Source organism: Melospiza georgiana, chromosome 7 (genome assembly GCF_028018845.1).
Source record: "Melospiza georgiana isolate bMelGeo1 chromosome 7, bMelGeo1.pri, whole genome shotgun sequence".
In the NCBI taxonomy this organism is placed as follows: Eukaryota; Metazoa; Chordata; class Aves; order Passeriformes; family Passerellidae; genus Melospiza; species Melospiza georgiana.
In genome coordinates, this window is record NC_080436.1 from 30,267,186 (window position 1) to 30,283,061 (window position 15,876).

Sequence of the window (15,876 nt, forward strand, 5' to 3'; positions counted from 1 at the left end):
GCCTAGAATTCCACCCACGTGAGGCTGAAGGAAAGCCAGTGAGACCAACAAAACCAGCACCTTTGAGTGCACTAACCAACTTTTCTGGGTGGTGTGCAGAAATATGCAGAATTAAGTTTGATATGAAAATGATGACAATAATTCCATTTCAAAATAAATTGCTGGGAGAATTCTCTCTTTAAGTATGTATTATATATGCATGTATGTAAAAGTATGCATATATATATAAAATATGCATTTTCTTTAGGTACTGTAAGCCTCATGTATTTTCTGCATTAGTCAAGGGGAAGAAAACCTGCCAGAGTTTTGTGAATATTTTAGTCATTTAACTAGTTGGCATGAGGAATGTAATCTTTATTTTCCCCCTTTTATTTGGTGGGGGAAGAGGCTGTGTGGGCTTCTCTTCTCCTCTTCTCTTCTCTTCTCTTCTCTTCTCTTCTCTTCTCTTCTCTTCTCTTCTCTTCTCTTCTCTTCTCTTCTCTTCTCTTCTCTTCTCTTCTCTTCTCTTCTCTCTTTACATCTCTGACTGCTTCAAAGCAGGTAGTGGATATGGTCTGGCAGTATTGTTGTAGCATGTTGAGGAGCTTTATCTGTATTTTACTTTTAGACATGGTACTCCCTTGGCCTCCCTGCCCACAGAGGCTCCAGGCTGCTGTATCTGTATTGTACATGAAGTCATTGTCCTCATTTCACTGCTTTGCTCAACTCTTTTGAGCACTGTGCACTTTGTGGTGAGTTAAACAGTCAGGCTGATGCTGCCTGTACCAGCAGGTGAATATGCAATGAGGAACAGGAAAGTGGTGTTAATTCTTCTGGATCCTGCTGTGGCTCTTGAAGACTTTTGTCTGCAGCCTCAGCTAGTCAGCAGTACAGGTGAAGCCCAGACAACTTTTCTTCTGCTCTTGGCTCCTGGATGTTCTCCCAGCTAGAGATGCATTCCCTTGTTTTCTGACAGGGATAGAACTGACACAGCTGCACTGAAGCTGGTGGAAATAGGGATGCCTCTGGGGTGCAGGCTGGTGATTAGAGAACAGCTTGTGGAGACCTGTCTCAATGGGTGCTTGCAGCCATGCAGGTTTTGGCTGTGGTTCCTCTCTGGTGATTGTGCTGCCACACCAGGCTGTTACCAGTTGCTGGGTAGCTTATTCCAGGTCAGTGTGGGAAATTTTGTGTGAGAGTAAAGTCCCACCTCTGTAACTGTAATCAGTGATGGCTCACAACAACTGTGTTCATGGAGGAATTCAGCTAAAGGACACACTGTGTAACTCTTCTTTCTCTGAAACACATCCAAGTCTTTCTCTAAAAACTGGAAAATCAGTAATGGTGGAAATACAATGAATGTCCACCAAGTGACCTTGAGAAGGACTTTAAAAATTAAGTTTTTCTCCACTTGGTTTTTATGTACCTGATACAACTTAAAATGGTGTCATTGAAAGTGTCAGGAAAGTCTGAAAAGCTAATTTATTACCAAGGCGACATATGAAGGTCTTTATACCGTGGCACCATTCTGATGATTTTATATAAAGTAATCACTATTTAAGATACAGCAGGAATGAATTTAATGAGTCTGAGAGAGGTCTGTGAGCTAGTGAATAGCAGAATTTTTGTTAGAGACACTCTAGGTGTGCAGGATTGCTCTGATCTAGCCAGTATGTGCAGTCATAATTGAAACCTGACATTCTCTTTACCAAAGTAAAATATTCTGGTTCAGTCACCCCCAGTATTCCAAGTGGAACAATGCTGATTTTTGCATCCTGGCTTTAATATCTGAATTCTAGAGAAGGTCATGAAATTCTTTACAGAAGTTTGCATGATAGGGATAAAGAGTACAAAAAGGATATTTGAATGGAAGGTGCTGTCCTATATCAATTGCCTTTTAATTCCACCTGCTTGCTGTTCTTCTCAGTTCAAGGCTGTGGATAATACAGTGGTGTGTATCAATGTTTTTACCACCCAGGTGTTGGATGCAATGTAGAAAGTCTTTATTTGACATTTCTACTCATATGCCTGACTACAGTCACTTAAATTATATTTTAATTATTTCAAATTATATTTTAAATTATCTGAGTTCCAGAAATTAACTTTCATCTTTTTTTTTTTGCTATTGCCTGGTGTTGGAAATATTGAGTATGTCTTTCTTCTGCGCAGACATCTTGAAGGATTTTTCACATCAGTTACCTCATGCTAATTATGACCAGGACAATGCTGTCCCTTTATCTGCTTCCAGAAACATTTTCAAACCAATTTCATTGTCTTGCTTTTCTAGTCCTGAAGCACCACCTCCACCTGAGCCTGCATGGGAAGAAAAACAGACCAGTGTTATCCACCTGGCAGGAGAAGACTTCAGGGAGTCATTGAAGAAGAAGAAGCACACCCTTGTCATGTTCTATGCACCATGTGAGTAAATAACCTCTCTATGAGGATGGGTTTTATAAGCCCTACATTTACCATGAAATCCTGAATTAATTCCCTTGCTGTCCCCAGACTTTTAAGGATAAAGAGCTGATTCTGAATATAAGTGCATGGGAACGTTATTGGCACCATCATTTGTATCTTTATAAGTGGAAACAAAACAGTATATAATGGGTATATTATTTAATGCAGACACCAAAGCAGGCAGCAAAACAAAAACAAAACAGATTTATTTTCCTCTGCTGCATTTTATGGTCCATATAACAAAATGTGATCCTTTATAGTAGCACAGTGGACATGGAGAGCCTGATTCATTAATGCAGCCCTTCAGTGGTGAAATCAATACAGTAGTGTAGGAGGAATCAGTCCACGAGGTGGAGAACAAATTTTGATGGAATAAATTTTGTCTGTAATAAATCTGCATTTAAGTGTCCACTGGGACTAGGGACATAGCTTCCTCCTCCCAGATTTTTTTGCATGCATCACATAATCACTTTGGTTTTGAAGCTCCTGAGAATATTTCTAGAGAAGTTTAGAATCAGGCCTTTTATAAATAAGGGGAATGAGAGGGACCTCTTCTGTTTTCTGTGCTGTCCCAGAGACAGGCAGACTAGGTACAAGTTCTTAGCTTTTGAGGGGCTTATCAAAGGGAGAAGATAATCCAGGCATTTCATATTAGATACTATTAATGTGCCTTTATGCCCCATGACTCAACGCCCCCAGATACAAAAAACAATTATTCCAAATCACACGGCCAGCAATTAATGGATAACCTTCAGATAAACAGCTACCAAATTGTTCCCATTAAAGCAAAGGTATTTTCCATAAAGAGAGAAAAGGTCCTTAATGTTTAATCAGGCAGCCCCTTATTTTGCTTTTCTGTTAGAGAATTAAACATGAATGCTTTGGGGCTCATATGAAGGGATGTGGGAGAAAGCAGGGGTGCAGTTCAGGAGGGAGATTTCTGGAAGGTTGTAAAAGAAAACGGAAGGGGACATAATCCCTTTTCCAGTCCAGTTCCCACCACCTATTGACTAAAAATTGCCCATGTGCCAGGAATTTCTGATTCATGGACCTCAGCTGGTTAAGAGCACATTGTAATTTTAAAATCAAATGATTGCCCATGAAATGGTAAGATTTAGGAGTTCACTGTCTCTCGAGTTCTCTTTACCCGATTAGTGACTTTCTGCATAAGAGGGATTTATTTCACCTTTGGTTTTTAGCTGCATCTTTTTAAGATTCTTGATCCTTTTTAAAGCCACATTTAAAGCAAAGACTCTATGTGTGATGAGTATGCAGCTCCCAGGGTTGAAAGCATGAGGGGTGCTTTTTGTCATTTGACTTCCACCCTTAATTTAGGAGGGGTCAGTAAAGATCAGCCTGGCCCTTTGTATATGAGCAGGCTGTAAAAACAAGGCTTGTGTGATGTAAAAGTGTTGGGTGCTTTGAGGCTGCACTTGAGACACATTTTTGCACTGTTTTTGACACAGTGCTGCAGGAGACACCTATGTACAGGACAGAGGGGTGTTAACTGGAACCCAGTCTGGCCTTCCTGTGACTCCTAAGGCAGCGTTGCTGTTGTGGTGTCAGTACATGGGTCATGCACAGTTTCTGATTTGTCAGATTTGTTCTCTAAATGTGGAAGTGTCTGTGAGCAAAGCACAAAGCAGGCACACAGAGGGAGTGCAGCAAGCCTGCTCTTTGTTGGGTGCAGGGGAAAGTACCAGATCAGTATTTTAAATCTCCATTTTGTATGAAAGAAACATTAATACAGTAAAATAATTACATTTATTAAAAACACTATATATTTTCAGCTTTTGTGCAGTGATAATGTGCTTCCTGTTAAATTTTATAGATTAGCTTTTGTTTACCATCTTCTCAGTCTTGAGACTTCTTGAAGTTTACATTGCCAATTAATCTTAACTTGCTTATTTTAGTGCAGAAGGAACACTGCTAAAATTTCAAGGTCCCGTTACCTCAACTAATTTTCTTTTTCTATTCAAATCCACATCTTAGGTCAGGGCAGACTCACAGTATGCTATTCCATTCACTTGTGACTCTGTGGCAGTATTTGTTACACTTACACATATGCTGAGATATTTTAGGATTGGGGGGGTGTGTATACATGCCTATCTAAAATATGTTTATATATAAATATTTATGCTAAGAAATGTATCTCTCATCTGCCATTAGAATTTAAAGCAGAAAATTGAGTATTCTGACCTTTGTCAAGCTTTGAGCTAGAGTGACAAACCTTTAGGCAAAGGCCACAGATTTATATCTTAGATGCAAATTAAAATGAGATCTGGCTTTCCTGTGGCAGCTTCCAGTCCAGATTACTTAATATGTATAGGAGAGCCACCAATGTGCTGCTGTGCTGATAACTCAGGGCTGAGCTGAGCAGGGCTTTAATGGTACTGAGCAGTGCTTCACAGTGATTTAGCTCTGGAGGAGAAGGCTGCTACATCCACATGGAAAAGATAGGGAGCTCATTACTCTGTCTCCTGGAACATGGGTGAAGCATAAACATAAAGGTTATTCTGCATGGCTGTGGACTATTTTAATGACTGAGACTCAGAATCAAGACTCTGGAATTACTGGGGGAAAAAGTCCACTCCTGTGGGCTTGACATCACAGAGGTCTTGATTTCACGTTCCCTTTCCTGCATGCTGGCATCTGTGTGTGCTGCAGTGACTGATTGGGGGCAGGAGGCAGGAATAGGGGCAGGTTCCCAATACTGACTTGGGAAAAAGTGCCTGCTGCAGAAAACCCAGTGCTGCTTGTGCCAGTAATGACCTGAGAGCAGATTTTCATCCAGATGTCCTTTGGGTAGTTCTGTACCATGCCACACTGGCACGTGTTAGAGCTACTTAGGGATAGGACTTGGGGCAGGCTGCTGGCATCCGTGCTGCACAGCACCTGGCCCAGCTCTTCTCTGAACCCTTGTGCAGCTCTTGTGAAGATGTAATTGTCATCCCACTCATGTACCTTTAAGTTCAAAATGCCTAAAATAAGAGGAATACATTGGTACCATCTGCAAAAGGGAAGCATGAAGCCTCAGATGTGTGTGGGGACTGCTGTGAGGGGTTGGGGGAGTATTTGAAAGCAGCAGGATTGATGCACCAGCACTTGAGAAGCTTTTGGAGAGAGTTTATAGGACTTGTGTCTGTATTTTTTTCATAATCCAGTCTTTGGACTACTGGATTCCATCAGCTACTTCAGGTTTGCTTTTATAACTGGCTTTGTCCAGAAATGGGGAAAGGGGGCAACTACTCTTGAGTATGGTTTGGTGTGCACATGGAGCCTGGTACATGGGTGACCAGGATTTAGGGGATGCAGACTGTGTTGGGAAATGAGCCAAATGGACCAGAGCAGGCAGACTGCAGTGCTGAACCAGCCAGGGTCGGGGGGGCAGTGGCTGCAGGTCTGAACCTGCACCCAGAGCTTGGTTCAACACTTGCAGCACTAAAGTGAGGTGTCCTGGGCTGACCTGTTTGCATCGGTGCCTCTTCTGGCATCAGCACCCTGACCTTTCTTTCTTCTTTCTCTTATGTCCTTCCTGTTTATAAAGCTTATCTGGATGTGTTTTATCTGCATTTTTACTTTTATGTGCTCTCTCCACTCCGTTATTCCAGATAATTGAGATTTGACTTTGACAATGCATTAAATTTTAACCTCCTACTACTGTAGCACTGAAAACTGTGCAAAATAGAAGCAGTTGGTTGTGATTAGTTGTCAGAATCACAAAGGATAACAGAAGTTCCAGTAAATAATGTCTTTGTGGTTGGAGATGTTTTTTCTGCATTACTCAAACAAATTATGGGGAAAAAAAGAATGATTGAAGGCTAGGTAAGACTTCTCTGCAGTGCCCAGGGACACTGAGGCAAAGGGCTCAAATTGAAACACAGGAAAGTTTGCATAACCATTTAGAGGAAGTGGTGGGTTTTTTACTGTGGTTGTGGTTGAATACTTGAACAAGGTGACCCAAGAGGCTTCATCCATGGAAATATTCAATCCCAGCTGGAGACAGTGCTGGGCAACCTGCTGAAGTTGACCCTGTTTTGAGCAAGGCAGTTAGACTGGATGATCTGCCAAAGTTCCTTCCAACACAGCAGTGCTGTATTTCTAGGAGTAGCTGTACTGGAGTTTGAGATACACAGTGGGTTTTTATTTGGTTTGGGGTTTGGTTTTGCAGATTGTGATTTAGGTTGTTTTTCCCCCTTCTCATCCAGTTTTGATTTTCTCTAAACAGGAAAGACTTCATAAAACCACTTGCTGATTCTTGTGCAGAAACAGAAAATGTCCACTTTCGAGTTACAAGAACATAATTTTTTGGTTGAAATTGCTGCTTCCAAAGAGACTACAAATGAATCAACTGTATCAGAAACGAATTATATATAATAGATCAATCATTAACAGGTCCAAATGATGGGGGGAAGGGCACTCTGGTTTTAGATCAGTCAGTTTAAATGGCAGGAATCAGCACTTATCAAATTCATTCAGTTTTTACCTTCAGTGTCAAAACACGAGTTAATCAGCCATTTTAAAGAATAAAGACTTTCAGCAGCAATGGGAAGTAGTTGGGGGAAAGTGCTCCCTTTTAATGGTTCATAAGGGGGGCAGTTGCCAATGTTATTGACTTGCCAAATGGCCTCTATTTGTGGGACTCAATAGAGTTCATAGAATGGATATTTTTAATAAATGCTTTGCTGGGAGCTGATTTCCAGTTCTGTGTTCAGCTGTGAAACTTTCACTTCAATAGAAACTAATTTCATCAGCTGGAAAAAGTTATTTTCTGGTGAAGCCTGACCAACAGAGGTACTGAGAGAACACCCAGAAGTAAACCATCCTGAGGATGGTTTTAATGAAGTGGTTTTGGATGGAGCAAGTGGCTGTACTGCTGCAAGAGGATGTGTAGTTAGAGGTATCAGCCTCTTTGGTTCTTCACTTACACTTTTTGTAGGGTTTTTCTTTCAGGGCTGGAAGAAGGGAATAAAGGTGCCTAATTTGTGTTGCATCTGATAAAGTCCAAGAAGACTTTAGGGAGCTTTTAGAGCCATTAAAAGGCTGTGTGTTGATCTAAGGTTTTTGTGGGAGATGGAACCTGGTTCTGATGTAAAACAAAGAGAGTAAAGCAGGAATATTGACATCATTGCTGTCTGATGGGTCAACTCCTGGCCAGCATTAAAAAGTAAGTGGGAAATCAGGTATGACTTTGCTCAGCAGTAAGAAATCAGACAGGGATCTGACCAAATGATTTGTGCCCATCCCTGTATGTTTCATCAAGAGCCCATAAAATGCTGAGAGCTAAGCAAGCCTGCATTCATTTTACCCACAAAGTTTGTTCAAGATTTTAATTATTCTGTATCCTGGTCTGCTCCTCCTCTGTGTTTTCACAACAGAAACTGCTTGGTTTCTTCTGTCCAAGTTACGCATCAGGGAATGTCCAATGACAAGAAGCACTTGGCTGAGAGTCCTTGCCAGGGTGGGTCACACTGTGGGCACAGAGGGGCTCATGGCTTTGAGCTGTTAATGCTGACAGCCAGGAGGGCAGAGTGCTCCTCCCTCCCTGGGACCCAAGCTGTCATCAAAAACCTCTTCTGAAGGAAGCACTAGAGTTTCCTTTTCATCCTTCCTGATTTTGGAAGGAGCAAGCTTGGCCAAAGCTGGTTGCACCATATCTCAGCCTTTGCACAGGCAGTTTTGGGGAGTTAATGCTGTGTTTTGGTTAAGCTGCATTGCTGTAGGAAAACATGGCAAATTCTGTTGGCTGTGAGGCCTCAGCCTGTGGCTTCTGGGCCTGAGATGAGCAGTCTGGGTCACTGCTGGGTCACTCAGCAGACTTGGGTGACATTGTTCTGTGTGAAGTATGCACAGAGAGGGAGAACATACATGACAGTTGAGTTTATGAGTTCAGATGTGCGGAGCAAAGCAGCAGCACAGCTGAATTTGGTGCCCCACGATGGCCTCAGACTGGCTCCCACCAAGAGGTTTTCCTGTCACTTGCAAGTACATCTTGTTAAGTTTTGATTAGGAGGCTGTATCAAAGAGCCTGAACAAAATGTGCATGTTTATAAATGAGGCTTAAGCTATCAAAAAATTATTAAAAACATGCTGAACAGAAAGAATCCCTTTCGAGGCAAAAAACCTTGCAGGAAGGATTTTCTGGCTGTTGACTGAGCGAGGCAATGTCTGGACCCTCTGATAATGAGGCTGTAAGTCCTGTGTGGGCTGGCACTGCAGAATTTTGATGTTAGCTCTGCCACTAACTGCTTTCCCTCCTGCATCAGTGGTGCTCTTGTTACAGGTGCATTACCAAGGTATGTTCCTTTTGGTGTAAATAGATCCACAGAGCCCCTTAACAGGCTGGGTTTGATAAAGGATGAATTCATAGAGTGGTCTCTGCAATCAGGCTGGCAGAACTGCTCTTAGCCCCATTGTTTGTGCTGAGGAGATTAATTAGTGCCGAGAGAACGGTTTGAACTGCACTTCCCCAGACTGTGCATAACCACACAAAGTGCTCGCAGTGGCTGTGGTGGAGTGGTGACAGTAAACTAAAACTTGTTGGGGTGATCCAGCTCCTCTTGTTTTGTAACCCTAAAATGTTACAGCTGCTTGACTTGGTGTGCAGAATATTGCCTGTATATAAACAGCTCCAGCTCGTGAGAAGGGAAGAGGAGGGAGGTGCGTGCCTTGCTCCGTGGAATTCTCTCCTCACAGACACACAGCTATGTTGGTGCAGTGTCACTGTGGGCACATTAGGAGATTATGAACATGCCACCCATCCTTATGCACTGTCATGAAACCCATTTCCAATAAGACAAATTTGGTGATGTGTTACATTGTATGACAAGAGCTCCTTTTAAGCAGCTGAAATTCCAGTGCTCTGCTGGCTGCTGCTAACTCAGCAGCATGTCTTCAATTAGTGGTGTCCACTGGCATGTCAAATGGCAAAATTATTTCATTTGCCCTATGACTGTGTTTGCAGTTAACCAGGGCTGATGCTGGCTTGGTTAACTGCTGCTGCCAGCTTTGTTCGAGCTACACAGGCCAGTGGCACAGGGGAAAATGCAGGTCTGCTGGAACTGGCACAAAGGTATGGTTTGGGTGTAATTGTTGACCTTTATACCCTTTCTGTCCAGAGGTGACTTGCTGTATAGCTTTCCAACTCAAAGGATTGCTTGTTGCCAAATGCTGAGTGCTGGCATGTCATTTGTATTTCACTGCAGTCAGTCATATCCTTGTTTTTTGTAGTGGATGAAACAGTCCAGGATTTTGTGCTGAATCTTTTTACTCTCCTCACTTCTGCAATTTGACCTGTTCTGATGACTTTGTTGCTGTTGCAGTTGTTCATATCTCATGGCTATGGTTTCCCAATAACTTGGGTTTTGTATGTTTTGTCTCATTTGTATACCTCCAAGGTGTTACAAAATAAGAGTTCAGATAGCTTGGGAAAAACTCAACAAAATCTACCAGCAGGCTGTGAAATTTGGAGTAGTTTACCTGTTGTTAAGAGTAGTCAGACAAGGCTTGGTTCACCTGGTGCTTAACTGAAAACCTCATAACATTTTTCAAATCAAAGGACATGTCACCCTCTTTCAATTACTCATGTCTTAGAGATATGATTATTCTGTAGTGTCAGGTCATGTCATCAAGTGATCTTTGGGTCCACATAAGCAATAAAAAGCCCTCCAGTTCTCTACTGGTAAAACAAAGTGAATTAACCTTTCAGTTTCATCTCCAAATGTCTTTCTCAAATCTGCCTGTGGATTCAATAACTCCTGTAGCCACACAAATTGCATTGGTTTAAGCAGTATACCCTTTTCCAGCTCTTATCTGTGCAATTACTGTCTGTGGCCTGTCTTTCCTTGATTGACCAAGTAATATTCTGGTTTTAATTCTAGTTAATCGCTTGGAACTCTTGAAGTGGAAACAGGCTTTGCTTGGCTCTGTGGTGTGCGAGCTCCCGGGCTGGCTTTGATAGCTGTGCAGAGCTGCTGCTTGCACTTGCTTAGAATTGCAGTCATTTAAAAGCCAGTAACACAGGGCACTATCTACCCCTGTTATTTAAACGGGGATGATTTCAAGCAGAGATGGGGAATTGGAAAGTCATTCTGTGCTTTGCATGCTGAGGGCTCCATCCTGCCACGTGCTGAGCCCTCCGAGGCCCTGATGGTTTCACAGCTGAGCAAATGGAGTCAGCACCTTGCAGCCTGGCTCCCTGTCAGGCAGGATTGTGAACCCTGAGAGTCACTTAACCTCTTCCTGACTCTGTTTAACCTTGGATGTAATGACAGAGGGGGATAATCACGTCTGTCTCTCTTAGGAGCAATTTGAAGGGTAATTAATTGATATTAGTTAAAGCATTTGAGATCACCCGTTGAGAGGCACTAAAGGAAGCCGGGGGCTGAGGGGGGAGCAGAGCCCTTTCTCATGCTGAGGGTAGAGCACAGACAGCACAAATGCCACGGTCTCACAAATCACTGGGCTTTCAGATCTCCTCTAAGGAGTTGGCCAGGACTTTGTTATGCAAGTACTGACAGTTTAAGTTAGTGTATTTAATATGAAAGCAGTCTGCATTATAATGTGTGCATGTTTAAACTCTCTCCTTAAAAAGAACCCTCATGTAAAATATATGCACACCACTTTGTGACTTTATTTATCAGAATTTTATTACATATGAGATGCTAAAAGCACGCACGGCAACAACACCGGTAGGGTTATAAATCATGATGTGTTACTGATGGGCAGAAGGTATAAGGGAGTGCTTTCTGAAGGCAAAATGCCCAGTCAGTGCTGCTGCAGTGTTCTAGCTGGGATGCTCAGGTTGGGGTTGGCAGGGGCTCTCGTCCTTGCCTGACCCACGGGCAGTGCTGACTCCTGCAGCCCCGGCCGCTCGGAGATGGAGCCACGAGCACAGCCAGCCCATGGCACTGCTGAGCACCTCAGCTCAGCCATGCGCGCCAAGGACAGCTGTCTTCTGATCAGGTACAGAGCCACTGTGTGAAACCAGCTCTTTTACAAAACCATTTCCTTTCAGACTAAAATTTACTAGTGATAGGGAATGTGAATTTCCATCTAAATTTGACTGGCTTCAGCATGCAACCAGCTCTGGAGCTTACTCAGCCTTTGGCGCCCAGCTTGAATAGCTTGTTATAATGAAATTTAGAGACTGACTTTTCTCAATTTCTATCATTTCTTAATCTTTGGGTTTAAGCTGACACACTGAGCTTCCTGAGTCCCTTTGCCATGAAACACGTCTTTCAGTTCTGTTGTTTTTCTTACGGTCTTCTGAATCCCCTCCAGTTTGAACTCATTGTTGATTTGTGGGCCCAGAACTGCAAACAGCACTTCAGAGGTGCCAGGCATAGAGGCCCCCTCCACATCTGCTTACAATTTTAACTTATATATTCAGTGAAGTTCGTTTTGACAACTCCATAATTTTCTTTCAAAGCTGTATTGCTAGCATTGTTTGGATTTTTTTGCTTCTAATACATTTAAAGCCCCTTATATACTTAAAACATCATTATTACTTCTGCTGACTCTAGGTACTGCTTTGATGTCCATTTGCTTGCTTTATATATTTTGTACAAATTGTTAGCTTTTGATTTATATTCATTAAAAAACAGCTTCACCTTTCTTCTATGTGCTATGCTAATACAGCTTCCTCTCTTCTAAGGAAACTGAATTAACCTTGTACTGTTCAGCTGTAGAGAGGTTATATTATATTACTGGGCTTTGTAGTTTCAAATTAAACAAAGCATGAAGTAACTTAACTTAAAGAATGTTTTTTCGTATTTAAACAAGTAGAAACCTGTGGTTTTGGAAAGAGGATTTGATTCCTTTAGGCAGTTCTGAAAATTTGCCACAATTTTATTTTAAATGTAATGAGGTGACTGTTGTACAACAGGGTGCATCTGTTTCATGCACTACTCTTGAGACATCTTTAGAATTGCCATCTGGTCCTAATACCTTTGTGCACTGAAGTTTTAAGAATCTCTAAAGTTTTACTTTTGACTCACTATCATCTCTAAGCAATTCATTGGTTTAAAAAAAGAAGCCCTGTTCAATGAAAAATTTTCCATTTGAACGCGATAAAGACATGTAGGTTATTCACTAGATTGTTCCAGTGCTTTGAAACCCTCTTTGCATCCCTTCTGCATCCCATGGGATCCTGCAATTATGGAAAATGTTTTTATGGGTATTATTATGTCTGAAAAATTATCAAATTGCTACCACATCATATCAATTTTGTGTCATTCTTACTGTACCTGAAAAATGGATTTATATTATTTTTCTTAGTCTCTTTTTTGTTTAAAACCCAAAAAATCAGTTCTCAAGGTGATGTGAGCACATAGTTAAATTTTTCTATTACCCCATGTGCTACCTTTGTTTTGCATCATGTAACAAATGTGTTGTGGCATCATTTTGGAAAACACATCCAACTCAACCCTGCAGTTCTTCTTCACAGTCCTCAAAGCAGTATTTCCACAAGAATGAAGTTCCAGCCCCTTTCTGTGCCCAAACCAGTGCTGGCTCCTTGGGTCTTTCCTCAAAGATACCCTGAGAAGGTGCTGTACCTTGAGGCTGTTCCTGCTATTAGTGAATCCAGTCTGTGGAAAACAAGCTGGGTTATATATTTTCCATCACTTCATTTCCCTAAAGACCCAGTAGCTTTCCTTTAAATGCCTCTCTAATTAGAGGAGATTTAATCTGACTCCCTCTCCCCTCAGTGATAATGGCTCTGAGTGAAGCCTGCTTGCTTGCTTGCTTGATTTCCCTCGTCTGCTGTTCATCAGCCATTCCTCTTGATTTTTTCCCACAGAAACCATATTTCTCATGTACTGGCTCAATTGAGAACTACTTGGTTTTCAAGGTGAGGAATGTGATGGTGCCTGCTGTGACTGTACCACATCTCCTACCAACTTTACAACATGAATGGTGGAGAAAAACCTTGTAGAAAATACTGGGTTTGTGTACATTTTTAAATTTGTAGTAGAAGGGCAAAGAGAACTTCAGAACTCCTCAGCTGCAGCTGTTTGGGACCTGTGATTTAAGCAGGCAGCCCCTGTGCCCCAGCAGGTCAGGGGGAGCAGATGCCACCAGGGACTGTATGGGGAGTCCTCCAGAGAGCCAAATTCTGAGCACAGAGCCGAGTGCCTGACTAGAGCTCTGTTAAAGCTGTATTGTTTGCTGATTGTGAGCAGGGAATGGCCTCAGCACATGCTATGGCACGTGCCTGAGATGTCAAACTCTCTTGTTTTCCTACCAGGTGATGCAACTGTGTTTCTGCAGTAGGAAATGGAGTTATCTTGAGATGTGCAGGAATGATTAGAGGTTTTCAGTGCCAGTATTGGGATCCTGTGGAAAGGTTGGATATTTCAGGAGCAGGTTTTTTTCACATTTCTCAAGTCAGGCACAGGAAATTACTGTTAAGTTCACATGTGCTCTTAACCCTGTTGAGATCAAATTTGACACTGTTGTAAAAATGAAAAAAGAAAATTGTTAAAGCAAAGCCCTGCATCTGTGTTAGAAGGCTCTGCTCCCAGAAGTGCTGCTTTTCAGTGCTGTTTTTCAGTGCTGCTCAGTTAAAAAGTCTACTTCTTGTCCTTGCAGGAAGTCTGTGTGCTTACCATAAGATCCAAATTATTAAACTAAAATGAATTTTCCAACTTGTTTAGACCATAGTGACTGAGAAAGGGCAGGACCTTTTGGCTCTTGACACCTTACCCACACCTTCGTATGCCACCAGTTTAATCTCTTTCCACTGCAGCCCATCTGAAAATTCCTTTGTGAGGAAGCTGCACACTTCCTATCCTCATGTACTGTGCTCAGTACATTTCCTTTCCTTGCACTTTCGAATCTAGAAGATAGTGTTAACACTTAAAATAAACGTGTGATAGTGGGTGTGAAGAGGGAATGGGGAGAACAAGTTTTCCGTCTGTCAAAATGAAGACATCAACCTCTGCTTTTATTTTTTTTGGCATGTGTGCTTTAAATAGAATGACTGGGTTGGGTGACTTCCAAATGTTTGCTGCATTTGGCAATCCTTCTAAGTTGTAACAGATGAAGTTCTGCTGTTCCATATGATGTGCTCCTTCCCCCTTTTTCAGTGACTCCTTGAAACTCCTTGGGAATTCAGTGTAGCATTCACATCTGTTCCGTGGATGGATGTCCAAGGCTAACAAAATGCCTACTGGACTTGGAGGCAGCTCTGCCAAAAGCCATATGGTTGTGTTTTAGTTTTGTGAGCACAGTGCAGTAAAGAAAGGAGGTTGGGCCAAGGGAGGAGTGAAGGGAGGAGGGATGGAGCTTCAGATGGGTAAATGAAGGTAACTTCTCATGATTTGGTATTGGATTTGGTATTTTTGTGTGGAAGAATGTGCTTGTTATTTGTGTTCTCATTTTCATGCAGAATGTGTCTCATGAAGAGCTCTTACCTGCTACAACTTCTCTAGGGGCTTTGAGAGAGGCCTTACTGTCCTGAGATATCTTTTATTGAGGGTTTACAAGATGTTCTTGGGTGAAACCTAAATTTCAAACTCAAGATCATAAGCAAAAAGGGGAACCTGAAAGGTTAAAGTTTTTAAGAGCCTTTATGTTTTAGTGTAACAGTTGGAAGTGCTTTCCAGAAAAAGTGCAGCATGTAGTTAAGAACAAGTGTTCCTGTTTTAGAGGTGCCTGATTTTTATCCATTTTTTGTTTCTGAAATTCTTTTTAGATGTCGTCACCAGTTCTGATTTATTTGTGTAGAGCAGTGTTAACAAGGCAACTGAGACAATCCCCCCACAGTACAGGAAATTAAGCAAGATTTGTTCAGATGCAGGTTTGACCTGCAGGCTCTTCAGTATCAGGCAGACAGGCCAGACAAGTGCTAAGAGAGAAAATAGGTCACCAAAGTGGGCTGATGGACGTGGGAGCAGCCTGAAACCATAGCCTCCTCCTCCTCTTTCTTCTCTTCTTCCTCCTCCTCCTTTTCTTTCATGACCATTTTCTTCCAGGCAAATGCAGAACAACTCAACAAGGTTAATAGTTTGCAAGCTGTAGAACACTGTGCTGTCTCCCACTGAAACACAGCTGCCATCGTGCTGCATAATAGTTTGAAGCCATTAAATGGATTTACAGAAGTGCCTCAGTTTCCCAGGAAACATCCCCTTGACTTTCTGGTATTCTTAGCTACTGCACAGACTCTCAGTGTATTTACACAGGTGTGTCACTGCAGTGCTTTCAGAATCCTATTCTGAAGAAAGAAATGCTCTAAAATTCAAAGCGGTGCATGTAAGCAGTGAAGTTATATTTTGGTGAAGTGGAAGGGGTATTCAGCCTTTCCTTTGTGGAAAGGATGTGCAGTGTTTATGCACAGATACTATTTTTCTTGTGAAAGAGATAGTATTTTTCAGCTGAAAGAGTGAGCACAGCTTAGGAGAGTGGCTGCAAGTCTCCTCAGAGGGCATTTGTTCACTC

At 42.1% G+C, this 15,876-nt stretch overlaps 1 protein-coding gene across 1 annotated transcript in view; it reads left to right on the forward strand.

Annotated features, from left to right (window-relative positions):
• PDIA5 (protein disulfide isomerase family A member 5) overlaps window positions 1-15,876 on the forward strand; it is a 97,068-nt gene that overhangs the window by 67,850 nt on the left and 13,342 nt on the right. Inside the window, exon 14 of the mRNA XM_058028508.1 lies at window positions 2,267-2,397. Coding sequence (XP_057884491.1) covers window positions 2,267-2,397 — 131 coding nt within the window. The remainder of the gene's footprint in view (window positions 1-2,266; window positions 2,398-15,876) is intronic.